The 18,022-nt window shown below is 37.8% G+C and overlaps 1 protein-coding gene across 1 annotated transcript in view; it reads left to right on the top strand.

The window, feature by feature from the left end:
• lancl2 (LanC lantibiotic synthetase component C-like 2 (bacterial)) overlaps positions 1-10,887 on the top strand; it is a 54,124-nt gene extending 43,237 nt beyond the window's left edge. Inside the window, exon 9 of the mRNA XM_059972380.1 lies at positions 4,526-10,887. Coding sequence (XP_059828363.1) covers positions 4,526-4,602 — 77 coding nt within the window. The 3' untranslated portion in view covers positions 4,603-10,887. The remainder of the gene's footprint in view (positions 1-4,525) is intronic.
• The last annotated feature ends 7,135 nt before the right edge of the window (positions 10,888-18,022 follow it).

Genomic DNA, 18,022 nt, shown 5'->3' with positions numbered 1-18,022 from the left:
AAGTCAGCACAACAGTGTGGGCTGAAGGGCCTGTACTGTGCTGTGCTGTTCTAGTTCTATGTAAAATAGAAATAATTATTAACCACAATCCCCTTCAGGTGCAACCAGCTTGACAGTTAATACATAATGCAAAAAGAAAATCAATTAAATCACTCAATATGCATATAGTAAAAAACAATAAGTGCCATTGACACAAATTATACACCTGTAATAATTGACTAAGGATCTAAAGGAAAAAAACCAGTTAAAGGTTCTTCCAAGTAGTGTTACATATTTATAGAGCTATAGATCAACACATGGGTGCTTTGGCCTGACAAGTCCATGATGACCATGCTCATCATGCTAGTCCCAATTCCCAATTCCCTGCATTTAGCCCATAGGACAATAAGATATAGGAACAGAATTAGGCCATTTGGCCCAAAGAGTTTGCTCCGCCATTTCATCACGGTTGATCCATGTCCCTGTTGGTCCCAATCTCCTGCTTTCTTCCTGTATTATGTGTCATTCTCCACCTTAAATATACCCAGTGATTTGGCCTCCGCAGCCAGCTGTGACAATGAATTCCACAGATTCACCACATTCTTGCTAAAGAAATTTCTCCTTCTCTCTGTTCTAAATTGACATTCCTCCATTCTGAGGCTGTATCCTCTTATCTTAGACTCACCCATCAGAGGAAACATCCTTTCCACATCCACTCTCTCAAGGCCTTTCAACATTCGATATATTTCGATGAGATAGTCCTTTATTCTTATGACTTACAGTGAGAACAGACCCAGAGCCATCAAATGCTCCTCAATAGATAAGCCTTTTAATCCCAGAATAATTTTTGTGAACCTCCTTTAAACACTCTACAATGTCAGCATGTCCTTTCTTAGATAAGACACTCAAAACTGCTCACAGTACTCCAAGTAAGGCTTCACTAGTGCCTTATGAAGCCTCAACATTACTTCATTGTTTTTATATTCTAAGCATTCATTTCAAGAGGACAGCATTTCATTTGCTTTTTTCACCACTGACTCAAGCTGCAAATTAATCTTTAGGAAATCCTGCAAGAGGTCTTCCAAGTCCTATTGCACTTCAAATTTTTAAATATTTTCTCTCCATTTAGAAAATAGTCTAGGCTTTTATTTTATTCACCAAGGTGCATGACCATACAATTCCTGACACTATATTCCAACTGCCACTTCTTTGCCAATTTTCCTAATCTGTTTAAGTCCTTTTATAGCCTCTGCTTCCTCAACACTACCTGCCCCTCCACCTGTTTTCATATTGTCTGCAAGCTTGGCCACAAAACCATGAAATCCATCTTAAAAATCATTGATAATTAATATAAGAAGAAGTGATCCCAATACAGACTCTGGAACACCACTAGTCACCAGCAGCCAACCAGAAAAGGCTCCCTTTATTCCCACTCTTTGCCTCGTGCCAATCAGCCAGTGCTGTATCCTTGCTAGTATCTTTCTTGTAATACCATGGGCTCTTAACTTGTTAAGCAGCCTTGTATGTGGCACCTTGTCAAAGGCCTTCTGAAAATCCAAGTACACGACATCCACTGATTCTCCTTTGTCTATCCTGCTTGTTATTTCTTCAAGGAATTCCAACAGATTTCTCAGGCTAGATTTTCCCTTAAGGAAATGTTCTGATTTTGACCTATTTTATCATGTGCCTCCAAGTAGCTTAAAACCATATCCTTAACAATTGACTCCATCTTCCAACACTGAGGTCAGGATAACTGGCCTTTAATTTCCCTTCTTCAAAAGTGAAGTGACTTCTGCAATTTTCCAGTCTTCCAGAACAATGCCAGAATCTGTTGATTCTTAAAAGATTATTACTAATGCCTCCACAGTCTCTTCAGTTACTTCTTTTAGAACCCTGGTATGTAGACCATCTGGTCCAGGTGACTTAACTACATCAGACCTCAGTTTCCCATGCACCTTCTCCCTAGTAATAGCAACTGTGCTCACTTCTGCCCCCAACACTCTCAAACTTCTGGAATACTGCTAGTGTCTTCAACAGTGAAGACTGATACAAAATACTGATTCAGGTCATTTGCCATTTTAGTGTCCCCATTACTACCTCTCCAGCAGCCGATATCTATTCTTACCTCTCATTTACACTTCATGTATCTGAAGAAACTTTTGGTATTCTCTTTAACACTATTGGCTAGCTTACCTTTGGATTCCATCTTTTCTCTCTCAATGACATTTTAGTTGCCTTCTGGTGGTTTTTAAAAGTTTCCAGTCCTCTAACTTCCCACTTTTTTTTTCTATATTATATGCCCTCTCTTTTGTCTTTTACATGGGCTTTGACTTCTCTTGTCAGCCATACTTGCGTCATCCTGCCTTTAGAATATGACTTGTTCTTTGGGATGTATCTAACTTGTGCCTTCCAAATTGCTCACAGAAACTCCAGCAATTGTTGCTGTGCCGTCATCCCTACCAGTGACCCCTTCCAATCAGTTTTGGCCAGCTCCTCTCTCATGTTTCTGTAATTTCTTTTACTCCCTGTAATACTGATACATCTGACTTTAGCTTCTCATTCTAAAATTGCAGGGTGAGAACTTTCATATTATGATCACTGGCTCCTTTACCTTAAGCTCTCTAATCAATTCCAATTCATTGCAACAACTGCCAATCCAGAATAGCTGATCTCCTACTGGACACAATCACAAACTGCTCTAAAAAGCCATCTCATAAGTATTATACAAATTCCCACTCTTGGAATCCTGATCTTTCCCAGTCTACCTGCATATTGACCTTCTCCCATGCTTATCGTAACGTTGCCCTTTTGACATGCATTTTCTATCTCCAATTGTAATTTGTAGACCATATCTTTGGTACTTTTCAGAGGTCTGCATATAATTCCCATCAGGGTATTTTTACCCTTGCAGTTTTTTAGCTCTGCCCACAATGATTTCACACCTTCCAATCCTATGACACCTCTTTCTAGTAATTTGATGTCATGTTTTACCAATAGAGCCACCCACCCCTTCTGCTTCCTGCCTGTCCTTTCAATACAATGTGTATTTTTGGATATTAAGTTTGCAGCTATAACCTTCTTTCAGCCATGATTCCATGATGCCCGCAACATCATACATGCCAATCTGTAACTGCTACAAGGTCATCAGCCTTATTCCGTATACTGCATGCATTCAGATATAACATTTTTAGTCTTGTATTCATCACTCTTTTCAATTTTGTGCCCAACTCATCCTATTGACTGCAATTTTGCCCTATCATCAGCCTCTTCTTATTAGCAGTCTCACTATGCACTGCCTCTGTTTGTAAACCCCATCCTCAGCCCTATCACTCCAGTTCTTGTCCCCCAGCCAAATTATTTTAAATCCTCCCAAATAGTCTAGCAAACCTACTTGCAAGGGTATTGGTTCCCCTCAGGTTCAGATGTAACCCAATCCCTTTGTACAGGTCTTACCTTCTCTAGAAGAGATCCCAATGATCCAGAAATCTGAACCCTGCCCTCTGCACCAATTCTTCAATCACTCATTCATCTGCTAAATTATCCTATTCTTACCTTCATTGGCATGTGATTCTGGAGATTACTACCCTGGAGGTCCTGCTTTTCAGCTTTCTACCTAGCTCTCTAAAACCTGTCTTCAGGACGTCCTCATCTTTCCTGTGTCCTCACCTTTGTCATTGGTGCCAATACATAGCAAGACTTCTGGATGCTCACCCTCCCCCTTTTAGAATGCCATGGACCCGAACCAAGACATCCCTGACCCCAGCATACCATTCAGGTGCCTCAATCGCACCCACAGAATCTCGTATTTATACCTTTATGAAGTCTCCTATCACTACTGCAGTCCTCTTCACCTTCTCTTCTGAGCTACAACACCAGACTCAGTGCCAAAGACCTAGTTGCTGTGGCTCCCTCCAGTAGGTTGTCTCCTCAACAGTATTCAAAATGTTATCCTTATTATTGAGGGGAATGGCCACAGGGTTGCACTGGCTGCCCATTTTCCTTCCTTCTATGAGGAGGCAGTCACCCAGTTCCCTGCCTGCTCATTTCCCTTTAAGAACCTTCCCTGCATGTACCCATCCAAGTGCCTCTTAAGTGATAGCATTGTACCTCAACTGCTTCTTCTGGCAGCATGTCCCATAGTTACTGTTCTCTGTATGAAGAAGTTGCCCCTCAGGTCTCTTTTAGATCTTTCCTCTCTCACCCTTAATCTCAGCCCCCTTGTTGTAGACTTTAAGGAAAAGACCGTAAGCACCCACCTTATTAATGCCACATAACTTTAAATGTTATTTAAAATAATGTCAGATTACCCCTCATTCTGCTATGTTCAGAGTAATAAAGACCGAGCCTGACCAATTTCTACAGATCAATGTTTAAAATTTCTATTTTCAATCAGAAATTGAAATGACTATTATTGCATAGAGCTCCAGTTTCTACTAAAAAAAAATCCATGCACAAGGTGGCACGTGGAAATTGTTAGCTAGGTGACCTCTTTTACTGGACTATAAATGGATAAATGGGCCAATAATTGCACTTTTGTGTTTTACAGGGATGGCTGGCACTATTCACTTCTTGTCTGATATTTTGAATCCAGAAGCAGCTCGATTTCCAGCCTTGGAACTGTAATGTACAACAAAGTTGTGCTAATTGAAGAATGAATGATTTTGGATTTGGTGTAGGACATCTTTTCTGTGGAGAATAGGACTTCTTGGTACCTGTTTCCTCAATACCTATGTAGTCCGACTGCTATCTTAAGAACTTCAACAATCAAAGGCAACAAATGAAGCAAAGTCTCTAAATAACATTGTTTTTGTCTTGCGAGTCATTGCATTTCAGTTGAAACAAAATTAAATAACTAAAATTAACACGTGCTTACTTCAGAGTTTGATTGTATGCACGCTTAAAATCTTAAGCATTTTTAGTTGTCTTCATTCATTTGGAATCCATGTATTTTGTAAAATATTGGTCATAGTACATTTTATGCATGTGAAGAAAATGATCATTGATCCACTAGTGCCAATTTATTTATGATTCTGCTTGAAGATGCCTTTTAGAATAAGGTAGTGTGTAGTTAGGGTTGTTGGTCCTGTTTGATTTTTTTTATTTGCAACAAGACAAATAAAGTACATATTTGCTAAATCTGGCAGTTGGCTTGTGTTGAAGAAAAATATTAAGTGGAATTATCCCCAAGTAGCATCTTTCTCACTTATGTTTAATTTCTTTCCTACTCTTTCATTATCAACATCAGTTGTAAAACAAATGTTGATTTATTACTGGTTTTGCAATTGGTGATAAGGAATAATTGTTGCAGAAAATGAAAACCTAAAAGCAACCTTAAAGGGTTTTATATGACAATAAGACATGAGAGTAGAATTAGGCTAATCAGCCCATGGAGTCTATACTGCCATTCCATCATGGGTGATTTATTATCCTTCTCATTCTCCTGCCTTCTCTGTGTAACCTTTGACACCCCGCTAATCCATACCTATCAACTTTTGCTTTAAATATACTTAATAACTTGTCCTCCAAAACCAACCTTGGCAATGAATTCCACAGATTTACCACTCTGGTTTAAGAAATTCTTCTTCATCTCTCTTCCTTAATTCTGAGGCTGTGCCCTCAGATCCTAGACTCCCCTACTATGGGAGATATCCTCTACACATCCACTCTGTCTAGGCCTTTCAATATTCAATAGGTTTCAATGAGATCCTCCTTCATTCTTCTGAACTCCAGCGAGTACCGGCCCAGAGCCATCACATGCTCCTCATCCAACAACCCTTTCATTCCCAGAATAATTCTTGTGAACCTCCTCTGGGCCCTTTCTAATCCCAGTGCATTTTTTTTTGTAGCTAAGCGTCCCAAAACTGCTCACAATACTGCCAAGAGTGGTCTGACAAATGCTTTATAAAGACATCACATACTTGCTCTTATGTTCCAGTCCTCTCAAAATGAATGCTAATATTACATTTGTCTTCCTTACCACCAACTCAACCTGCAAGTTAACATGTTGGGAATCCTGCACAATGTCTCCCAAGTCCCTTTGCAGCTCTGATCTTTGAATTTTCTTCCGTTTAGAAAATAGTCTACACTTTTATTCCTTCTACCATAGTGTATGACCATACATTTGCCTACACTATATTCCATGTGCCGCTAACAGCCCATTCTCCCCATCTGTCCAATTCCTCTGCAGTCTCCCTGCTCCCTTAAAACTACTTGCTGCTCCATCCATCTTCATATCATCTGCAGACTTGCCCACTAAGCCATCAGTACCATCACCCAATTCATTGAATTATAGTGCTGTGCAAAAGTGTTAGGCACATATTATGAAAAGAAGCAGGCTCAATACCGTACCCTGCAGAACACCCAGAACACCACCAGTCACAGTCACCAACTAGAAAAGGCCCCTTTGATTCCCATGCAACACACATAAAATGGTGGAGGAACTCAACAGGCCAGGCAGCATTTATGGAAAAGAGTGAACACTTGGCGTTTCAGGCTGAGACCCTGATGAGTTCCTCCAGCATTTTGTGTGTGTATGTGTAGCTTGGATTTCCAGCATATGCAGTTTTTCTCTTTTATTTTCCCATTCTGTCTTCTGCCAATGTGCCAAATTTCTGTTCTTGCTGTAATACCATGGGTTCTTGTTAAGCTACCTTTTGTGCAGTACCTTGTCAATAGCCTTCTGAAAATCCAAGTAAGCAACATCCACTGACCCTCTGTTGTCTATCCTGCCTATTATTTCCTCAAGGAATTCCAACAAATTTGTTAAGGAAGATTTTCCCTTAAGGAAACCATACTGGCTTTGGCCTATTATTATGTGCCTCCAAGTATCCTAAACCCTCAACCTTAATAATGGACTCCAACATCTACCCAACCATTTAAGTCAGACTAATTGGCCTATAATTTCCTTTCTTCTGCCTCCATCCTTTCTTACTATCTATGCTAGTGTAGGGTTTCACTGTTGTGTAACATGCTGTAAGGTTTCACTAATAATGTAATGGTTTCTCTGTAGCAGCAACGTTTGGGTTATGACTAGAGATGAGGGGGTTTAGCATGCTGTTGTTCTTTCTTGTGAGTCTTTGGCCGGGGAGAGATGAGAGAAGACGCGAATGGAGAGAGTTGGTAGACCACCGGATGGGTTGGACTTGGAGTGAGGGTCCAAAGGGCAGCAACAATCGGAGGAGATCGATGGTGGACGATAGGCCTATCAGTGAGCTCCAACATTGCACAGTAGACTGTTTCATAAGATTGGGCCCTTTTTGTTCTTTTTCTCATTTCCTTACTAACCATATAGCCAAAGTAAGAATGATAAAGCTGTTAAAGGGCTACATGGGTTAGAGTTTGTAAAATGTGTTCAGGAAAGTTCTCTAAATCAATATATAGAGGTACCAACTAGAGAGGATGCAATATTAGATCTCCTATTAGGAAATGAGTTAGGACAAGTGACAGAAGTGTGTGTAGGGGAACACTTTGGGTCTAGTGATCATAACGCCATTAGTTTCAGCTTGGTCATGGATAAAGATAGATCTAGTCCTTGGCTTGAGGTACTAAACTGGAAAAAGGCCAAATTTGAAGAAATGAGAAAGGATCTAAAAAGCGTGGATTGGGACAGATTGTTCTCTGGCAAGGATGTGATTGGTAAGTGGGAGGCCTTCAAAGGAGAAATTTTGAGAGTACAGAGTTTGTATGTTCCTGTCAAGATTAAAGGCAAAGTGACTAAGAATAAGGAACCTTGGTTTTCGAGGGATATTAGAAATCTGATGAAGAAGAGAGAGATATATGACAGGTATAGGCAACAAGGAGCAAATAAGGTGCTTCAGGAATATAAAAAATGCAAGAAAGTACTTAAGAAAGATATCAGGAGGACCAAAAGAAGACATGAGGTTGCTTTGGCAGTCAAAGTGAAGGATAATCCTAAGAGCTTCTACAGGTGTATAAAAGCAAAAGGATAGTAAGGGATAAAATTGGTCCTCTTGAAGATCAGAGTGGTCGGCTATGTATGGAACCAAAAGAAATGGGGGAGATCTTAAATGGGCTTTTTGCATCTGTATTTACTAAGGAAACTGGCAAGGAGTCTATGGAAATAAGGCAAACAAGTAGTAAGGTCATGGAATTCCTCTAAAGGAAACCATGCTGACTTTGGTGTATTTTATCATGTGCTTTCAAATACCGTAAAACCTCATCTTTAATAATGGACTCCAACGTTTTACCAGCCACTGAAGCCAGACTAACTGGCCTATAATTTTGTGTCTTTTGCCTTCCTCTCTCCTTATAGAGTAGAGTAACATATGCAATTTTTCAGTATTCTGGAACCTTACAGAACCTAGTGATTCTTAAAAGGTCTCTACTAATCTCTTCAGCTACTACTTTCAGAACTCTGGGGTGTAAGTGAGTTTGTTCCAGATGACTAGTCTCCTTCAGATCTTTCAGCTTCCAGAGCACCTTCACCTTAGTAATAGCAGCCATACTCACCTCTGTTCCCTGACATTCTCGCATATCTGACATATTTGCATATCTGCCATACTTTTACAATATTCCACAGTGAAGACTGAAGCAAAGCACTTAATTAAGTTCCTCCACCATTTCTTTGTCTCCCATTGCTACTTATCCAGCATCATCCAGTTCAGAAGCCCGGAATCCACACTTGTCTCTCTTTTTCTCTTTATGTATGTGGAAATACTTTTTGTATCACTTTTTTTAATATTCACAAAAATTGAGAAAATCTACAGATGCTGGTAATCCAAGCAACACACATAATACTGGAGAAACTTAGCAGGCCAGGCAGCATCTAAAGAAGAGTAAACAGTCGATATTTTGGCCCAACGTCCTTCATCAGGACTGGGAAAAAAGATGAGAAGCCAGGGCAAGAAGGGGGTGGGGGGAGGGAGGAAGAGGTTCGAGGTAGTAGGTGATAGGTAAAACTGGGACAGAGGGAAAGGTGAAGTAAAGAGATGAGAAATTGATAGCTGAAAGAGATATAAAGAGCTGGAGGAGGGGGTATCTGATAGAAGAGGGTAGAAAACCATGGGAAAAAGAAGGGGGAGGAGCACCAGAGGGAAGTGATGGGAAGTAGGAAGATTAGGTGAGAGAGAAACAGAATCTGGGAAGTGTGAAGCATAAGTTTGAGAAATTGATGATCAGTCCATTAGGTTGGAGGCTACCTAGAAGGAAAATAAGGTGTTGCCCTTCCAACCTAAGTGTGGCCTCAACTCCTCAGTAGAGGAGGGCATGGACAGACACGTCAGAATGGGAAGTAGAATTGAAATGTGCGGACACCGGGATATCCAGCTTTTTCTGGCGGTTGGAGCGTAGGTGCTGAACGAAGCGGTCTCCTAATCTACTTTGGGTCTCAACGATATACAGGAGAGGACACCAGATACAGTGGATGACTCCCAACAGACTCGCAGGTGAAGTGTCTCCTCACCTAGAACAACTGTTTGGGGCCATGAATGGTGGTGAGGGAGGAAGTGTAGGAGCAGGTGTAGTCGTCGTTCTGCTTCAAGTAAAATGTCGACTGTTTACTCTTCCATAGATGCAGCCTAGCCTCCTGAGTTTCTCCAGCATGTGTGGTCCTTTTTATATGAATAGCTAGCTTACTTTCATATTTCATCTTTTCTCTCCTTATGGCTTTTTAAGTTGCCTTCTGTTGGTTTTTAAAAGCTTCCCAATCCTCTAACTTCCCACTAATTTTTTCTATATTATATCCCTATGTCCTCTCTTTTTTATATATATATTTATTACATTTTTAAGAGAATCGTATACAATGAATAGAATAATAGAGTAATGAAAATTATTAGCCTCCCTTAACCCTTCCCCCCCCCCCCTTAAATCCCTGTCTAACAAAAAAAGAAAAAAGAAAGAAAGAAAGGAGGATTACCTGGATATCGGAGGATCCCCACATGCTCCATGGAGTTCAAAATAACTTTAGTATATCTTTATTTTTTCCCCAAGTAACTAATAATTTTATCTTCAAAGTACCTATATATTTAATCCTATCTTTTGTAGATGGGGGTGCCAAATTTTCAAAAATATATCATTCATTTCTTAAATTATAAGTAATTTTTTCAAGTGGAATGCAGCTAAATATTTCTTTATTCCAACAGTTCATAGTTAAGTATGAATCTGATTTCCAGGTAAATGCAGTAGCCTTTTTGCAATTTTTATAAATTTTTTCTGATATTTATTCAATTTAGATTTCGGTATTATCCCTTCAATATCGCCTAATAAAAATAATATTGGGTTATGTGGAAGTTGTATTCCAATAATCTGTTCCAGTAAAAGTCTTAAATTTATCCAAAAAGGTTGAATTTTAAAACAAGACCAAGTAGAGTGTAAAAAAGTACTGATTTCTTGATTGCATCAGAAACGTTTGTCAGATAAATTTGGGTTTAATCTATTTACTTTTTGTGGTGTAATATATAATTGATGTAAAAAATTGTATTGTACTAATCTAAGTCAGACATTTATTGTATTTGTCATACTATCAAGACATAGTCTTGACCAATTTTTTTCATCAGTTTTAATATTCAAATCAGTTTCCCATTTTTGTCTTGACTTATGAATTCCTGGTTTAATTGTCTGTTTTTGAATCAAATTATACATACAAGACATAAATTTTTTAATTTTTCCTTTTTGAATTAAAGTTTCTATTTCATTAAGCATTAACATTGTTTGACCCAGTTTATCTCTTATAGGCCTTTAATTGAAAATAACAGAAGAGTGTTAATTGATATTTTATATTTATTCTTTAATTGATCAAACGACATCAATATACCTCCTTCAAAACAGTCACCTATATATCTGATCCCTTTTTGAAACCAGTTATATAAAAGTTGATCATCCATTGTAAAAGGAATATGTCTATTTTGAATTAGGTTTCTCTTTTCTAATAAAGATTTCTTTATCTCATCATCCACATTTATTTTATTCCATAAATCGATCAGATGTTTTAATATAAGAGATTCTTTCTTTTCCCGTATCCATTTGGATTCCCATTTATATATAAAATCTTCTGATATATTTTCTTCTATCCTATCTAACTCTATTCTAATCCATGCTGGTTTTTCTTCATCAAAAAAATGCAATAAATCTAAGTTGATTTGCTTTATAATAAATCTTAAAATTTGGGAGTTGTAACCCTTCTAGGTCAAATTTACATGTCAATTTTTCCAACGATATTATTGACATCTTACCTTTCCAAAGAAACTTCCTCACATATTTATTCAACTCTTGAAAAAACTTCTGGGGCAGTTGTATTGGTAATGTTTGGAATAAATATTGTAATTTAGGAAATATATTCATTTTTACAGCATTAACTCTACCTACTAATATTATTGGTAACATCATCGATTTATCAAGATCTTCTTGTATTTTTTTCAAGAATGGCAAATAATTTAATTTACATAAGTACTTTATATCATTATCAACTCTTATACCTAACTATTTTATACCATTTGTCGGCCATCTAAATTGTGTTACTAATCGACATCGACTATAATCTTCACTTTTATCCCAGTTTACTTTATACCCTGATATTTTCCCATATTCTTCCAATCTGAAAGATAATTTATGCAATGAATGCAATGGGTTTGTTAAATCAGAACATTATCAGCAAATAAATTAATCTTATATTCCTCCTGAAGCCCACAATATCTGGATCTGTTCTAATTAATTCAGCTAATGGTTCTATCGCCTATACAAATAGGGCAGGTGATAATGGACAGCCTTGTCTAGCTGACCTTGTTAACTGGAATGATGTTGAAGTTTGACCATTTGTCACTACTTTAGCTTTGGGACTAGTACTTAAGGTTTTAATCCATTTTATAAAAGATTTTCCTAACCCATATTTTTCCAATACCTTAAATAAAAAGTCCCACTCCAATCTATCAAATGCTTTTTCTGCATCCAAAGCAACTGCCACACTCATTTCCTCCTCCTTTTATGCCAAATGAATTATGCTAAGTAACTGAGTTACATTATCTGCCGATTGTCTATTTTTAATAAAGCCTGTTTGATCCATATGTATTAATTTTGGTAAATATTTAGATAATCTATTAGATAAAATTGTTGCTATTATTTTATAATCTGTATTCAGCAAAGAAATAGGCCTATATGATGTTGGTTTTAAAGGATCTCTATCTTTTTTTGGCAATACTATTAGGATCGCTGTCGAAAAAGATTGTGGAAGTTTGTGTTTTTTCCGCTTGACATATTAACTCCATAAAGGGAGGGATTAATACATCTTTAAATTTTTTATAAAATTCAGGCGGAAAACCATCTTCTGGAGATTTATTACTCTGAAATGATCCTAAAGCTTCTTCAACCTCTTTTAATGTAAAGGGCAAATCTAATCCTTTCTGTTCTTCCGAATTCAATTTTGGAAGAGTTATTTGTGATAAAAAAATTTCTATCTCAGCAACCTCATTTTGTGATTGAGATTGATATAATTCAGAGTAAATTTTTTTTTAATTTCATTAATTTCAAAAGGTTTATAAATAATTTTATTTGCACTTGTTCTAATTGCATTTATTGTTTTGGAAGCCTGCTCTGTTTTCAACTACCAAGCAAGAATCTTATGTGATCTTTCACCTAATTCGTAATATCTCTGTTTAGTTCTCATAATTACTTTTTCTGTTCGATATGTCTGGAGTGTATTATATTGTAGCTTATTGACAAGTTATCTTCATTTTTCTTCTGTCATATATCTTTGGGATTCTTTTTCTAATTTTGTAATCTCTTTCTAATTGATCTATTTCTACCATATATTCCTTCTTAATTTCAGAAGTATAACTTAATATTTGAGCCCTCAAATATGCTTTCATCGCTTCCCATAATATAAATTTATCATCAACTGAATATGAGTTTGTATCCAAAAAAAATTGGATCTGTTTTTTCATAAAATCACAAAAATCTTGATTTTTAATAAAATTGAATTAAATTTCCATCTGTAAATCAATTCCTCCTTATCCATCATTATCACTGTCATTATCAAGGGGGAATGATCTGACAGTATTCTCGGTTTATATTCCACACTTTTCACTCTATCCTGAATATTCATTGATAATAAGAAAAAAATCAATCCTTTATGTCTATGTTTTATGTCTATTTGAATAAAATGAATAATCTCTTTCTCTTGGATTAATTCTTCTCCATATATCAATCAAATTTAAGTCTTTCATCAATGATAAAGTTAGCTTTATTACGTTTGCTTTTGTAATAGCCTTAGTTGACCTATCTAGAACTGGGTCTAAGCAAAAGTTAAAATCTCCACCTTTTAATATTTTATCATGTGCATCGGCCAAATTCAAAAAAACTTCTTGTATGAATTTTGCATCATTTTCACTTGGTGCATAAATGTTCATAAGAGTCCATAATTCTGAAAAGATTTGACAATATATAATCACATATCTCCCCACAGAATCAATTAGTACATTTTGTATTTTAATTGGCAAGGTTTTATTAACCAAAATTGCAACTACCCCCGACTTTGAACTAAATGAAGCTGCAATAACACTTCCAACCCAATTTCTCTTTAATTTCTGATGTTCTGTCTCTGTTAAATGTGTTTCCTGCAAAAAAGCTATATTTCCTTTCATTTTCTTAATATATGTTAAAACTCTTTTTCTTTTCACAGGTCCATTAAGCTCATTAACATTAAAACTTTAAAAATTGAGTAAACTAGTCATTCATAGTACCTTGGGGAATCTCTTTAAAATTCTCCATATTGCTATGTGTCTCCCCCCCCCCCCCCCCATCACTATCATTCACAACATTAGTGGGGAGGTATTCTGTTTTTTTTTTTCTTTACTATCTTTCTTCTATTTTTGCTATGTCCTCTCTTAACCTTTAATGCTGACTTTGACTTCCATTGTCAGCAATGATAGCCTTATCCCTTTAGAAACTCATTCGCAGTGTTATTTATTATTGGCACAATTTGTCCTCTTACACGTTGGATATTTGGCAGTCTTATATATAGTTTTTCATAAACACTATTGTAATTTTTATTCCATAAATGCCTGCAAGAAAATGAATCTCAGGGTAGTGTATGGTGACATACAGTGTACAGTGCCTATAAAAAGTATACACCCTTTTCCTTGGAAGTTTTCATGTTTTACAATATTGAATCACAGTGGATTTAATTTGGCCTTTTTTACACTGATCAACAGAAAAAGTCTCTTGTGTCTACAAAGTGATCTAAATTAATTACGAATATAAAATACAAAATAATTGGTTGCTTTAAGTATTTGCTCTTTTAATATGACACACCAAATCACAGATGCAACTAATTGGTTTCAGAAGTCACATAATTAGTTAAATGGAGATCACCTGTGTACAGGCGAGGTGTTTCAATTGATTGTAGTAAAAATACACCTGTATGTGGAAGGCCCAACTGCTGGTGAGTCCATTTCGTGGCAAAAACTATACCGGGAAGACAGAAGAAGACTCCAAGAAACTCCACAAAAAGGTTATTGAAAAGAACAAGTCAAGGTACGGATACAAGAAAAATTCCAAGTCACTGAATCTTGCTTGGAGTACAGAACCATCAAGAAATAGAAAGAATATGGCACAGCTGTAAATCTGCCTAGAGCAGGCCATCCTCAAATACTGAGTGACTGTGCAAGAAGGGGACTAGTGAGGGAGGCCAAGAAGAGACCTGTGACAACTCTGGAGGAGTTACAAGCTTCAGTGGCTGAGATGGGAGAGACTGCACATACTACAACTGTTGTCTGGGTGCTTCATCAGTCGCAGATTTATGGAGAGTAGCAAAGAGTAAGCACTGTTGGGGAAAAAAAATCACATGAAATCTCAGCTGGAAGATGTAAGTAAAACTGATCTTTTTGGCCATCAGTCTAAACACTATGTTTGTCATAAGCCAAACACTGCACATCATCAAAAACACACTCTGAAGTATGGTGATGGCTACATTGTGCTATGTGGATAATTCACTACAGCAAGCCCTGGCAGACTTGTGGAGAGTAAAATGAATGCAGCAAAATACAGGATAATCCTGGAGGAAAACCTAAAGAGACGGGGGAAATATTTGTTTTCCAGCAAGACAATCACCCCAAGCATAAAGCCAAAGCTCCAAAGGAACGGCTTAAAAACAACAGAGTCAATGTCCTGGATTGGCTAAGTAAGAGTCCAGACCTCAATCCAATTGAGAATTTGTGGCTGGACTTGAGAAGGGCTATTCACTCACAATCTCCATGCAATCTGACAGAGCTTGAGCGTTTTGTAAAGGAGAATGAGGAAAAATTGTGGGCTTGAGATGCGCGAAGCTGATAGAAACGTATCCACACAGACTCAAGGCTGTAATTGCTGCCAGTGGTGCATCTATTAAATACTGACTTGAAAGGGATGAGTAATTATTTTGTGTTTAATAATTGTAGTAAATTTAGACCAGTTTGTAGAAATTTGTTTTCACTTTGGTATGAAAGTCTTTTCTGTTGTTCAGTGTCCAAAAAACCAAAGTAAATCCTCCATGATTCAATGTTGTAAAACGATAAACATGAAAACTTCTGGTGGTGGGGGGTGGGGGGGTGGAGAAGATACTTCTTACAAGCACTGTATGCACATTGAACTTTAAATATTTAAAAATGTTAACCCAAACCAATCACTGCAACTCTTATTATAGCTTATTGTTTTTTGTTATGATTGATAGAGACCTTCCCAGTTAATTATGTCCCATTAACCCAAGAAAAAGGCTGTTAAATGTTACTGGTTTTCACACATTTCTGTTCTGTCTACTGAAAATCAAATAGTATCTGTTGTGCTCGTTATTGAGGCATAGTGCAGAGTACATTGAGAACTTCACCTCCAGTTTTGCAAATTCACATTTCTTTTTGTTTAGGGCAATTCCAGCCTGTTTCAGTTTCTCCAAGGTTGCTTTCTCTCTTTTGTCAGGTTCCTCACTTGAGCTCTGAAGATGAGTATTTTGTCCATGTGCAGACTCTGCCATTCCCTCCAAAATTTGGTTCATTCTCATCTGAAAAATTTTAAGGGAGTTTCTTGAAGGTATAGTGTCCATATGGTGTGATAAAGACAGACATACTTTATTGATCCCAAGGGAAATTGGGTTTCGTTACAGCGCACCAACCAAGAATATTGAAGAAATATAGCACTATAAAACCATAAATAAATAATAAGTTAATCATGCCAAGTGGAAATAAGTCCAGGACCAGCCTATTGGCACAGGGTGTCTGACACTCCGAGGGAGGTGTGGTAAGGTTTGATGGCCACAGGTAGGAATGACTTCCTATGCCACTCAGTGTTACATCTCGGTGGAATGAGTCTCTGGCTGAATGTACTCCTGTGCCTAACTAGTACATTATGGAGTGGATGGGAGACATTATCCAAGATGGCATGCAACTTGGACAGCATCCTCTTTTCAGACACCACCATCAGAGAGTCCAGTTCCACCCCCACAACATCACTGGCCTCACGAATGAGTTTGTTGATTGTGAGCTTCTGTGACTCAGGAGCTAAACCATGAGTTTGCATCTAGTTTGGTGTAGAACTTTGCTCCACCCAGCATACCTAATGCATGCTCAACAGAGGGTAGAATAAATTTCTCCCACCTCACTGCAGTATTCAGTTCTGTTAGATCAACACAGATCATCCTTGTGTCATCTGGCTTGGGAATAGGAACAATACCTTCACACCAGTAGTAGGTCCATTCACTCTAGTTCTGATTTCAAGCACCCCATTCTCTCAAGTTCAGCTTTGACTTTGTTCATCAATGGGACTGGTTTATGCTGTGCTCTGATATGCATGTAGATTGTTACTCCTGGCATCTTTTCTTTCAGTATCTCCAGGCCTGTGAACAACTCCAGGTACTTCTCCTGCCACTGAAGGTTGTTTGGTGAATCCAGTCTTGCAATGAGGTTCAACTTCTCGATGGCATGTCGTCCCAGTAGTGGTGAGAAGAGTTTCTGAACAGCACAGGCATCCTCTTTTAACTGTCTCTCATTTTTACAAATGGAAGTAGTTAACATTCCTTTCACACTGAGCTTAGTTTTCTGTTTTGAGTTTAGCATAATGCCCGTTTCACCACCAGTTTTGTGAACAGACATTCGGGGATGGCTGCAGCATCTGCCCCAGAGTCTATTTTGATCATCACTGCCTCACTTTACAGCTGAACCATAATGCACTAGCATTGTCTGTTTGAATCTGCAACCCCAAGGAAGACTCTCTCTTCATCTGAATCATGGTCTTTTTTGACTTCCTGAAGAACTGTTTTTAGAGTAACACTGGCTTTTATAATAGCCAACTCTAATGCATTGGTGGCATTTCACTTCTGCTGGATAGAACTCTGACATGGAATGAAGATTTAACACATCTCCTGCAGTTGGACATTTTACCTGCACTTTGCTTGTCTGTTTCCTTTGAGCAGACCTCTACTGTCTTGTCTTTCTGACTGCACCTTGTTTGTACCCTCTATTTTGCACAGCTAGTTTTACTTCAGCATTGTTTTCATGCCTGAGTTCTGCCCGTTTCTGATAAACATTCTCACTTGCCTTGGCCAAAGTTTCATCTCTTGGATCCAATTGCTGTACCTATGTCCTACTGCCTCTGTTTTAACCAATTTTCAGAAATCCCAAGTACTTAATCTCAAACGTGGCACCCGCCAGGGATGCCCCTGAAGTCCCTTTCTCTTTGATTTGGCTATGGAACCTCTGGCGATAGCATTTCGAAACTGCCCTGAATTGACTGGGATTTGGAGAGGGGGTGTTGAGCATAAAGTTTCTCTTTATGCTGATGACTTATTACTCTTTCTCTCAAATCCATCTACATCCTTACCTCTAATGTTTTCACTTCTTGACCAGTTTAGCCAGATCTCTGGCTATAAACTTAATCTACATAAGAGTGAACTTCTCCCAATTAATAAAGAAGCACAAGAACTAACATTTCATGATCTCCCTTTTAAAGTAGTCCATAATCAATTTACTTATCTTGGAATTACAGTCACAAGGAAGTTTAAAGATCTCTTTCGTGAAAACTTTGCCAACCTTTCATATGCTATAAAACAGAGTCTGGTACAATGGTC

This window comes from Hypanus sabinus, chromosome 6 (genome assembly GCF_030144855.1).
Source record: "Hypanus sabinus isolate sHypSab1 chromosome 6, sHypSab1.hap1, whole genome shotgun sequence".
NCBI classification, from domain to species: domain Eukaryota; kingdom Metazoa; phylum Chordata; class Chondrichthyes; order Myliobatiformes; family Dasyatidae; genus Hypanus; species Hypanus sabinus.
This window is presented reverse-complemented; position numbering and strand designations above follow the sequence as displayed.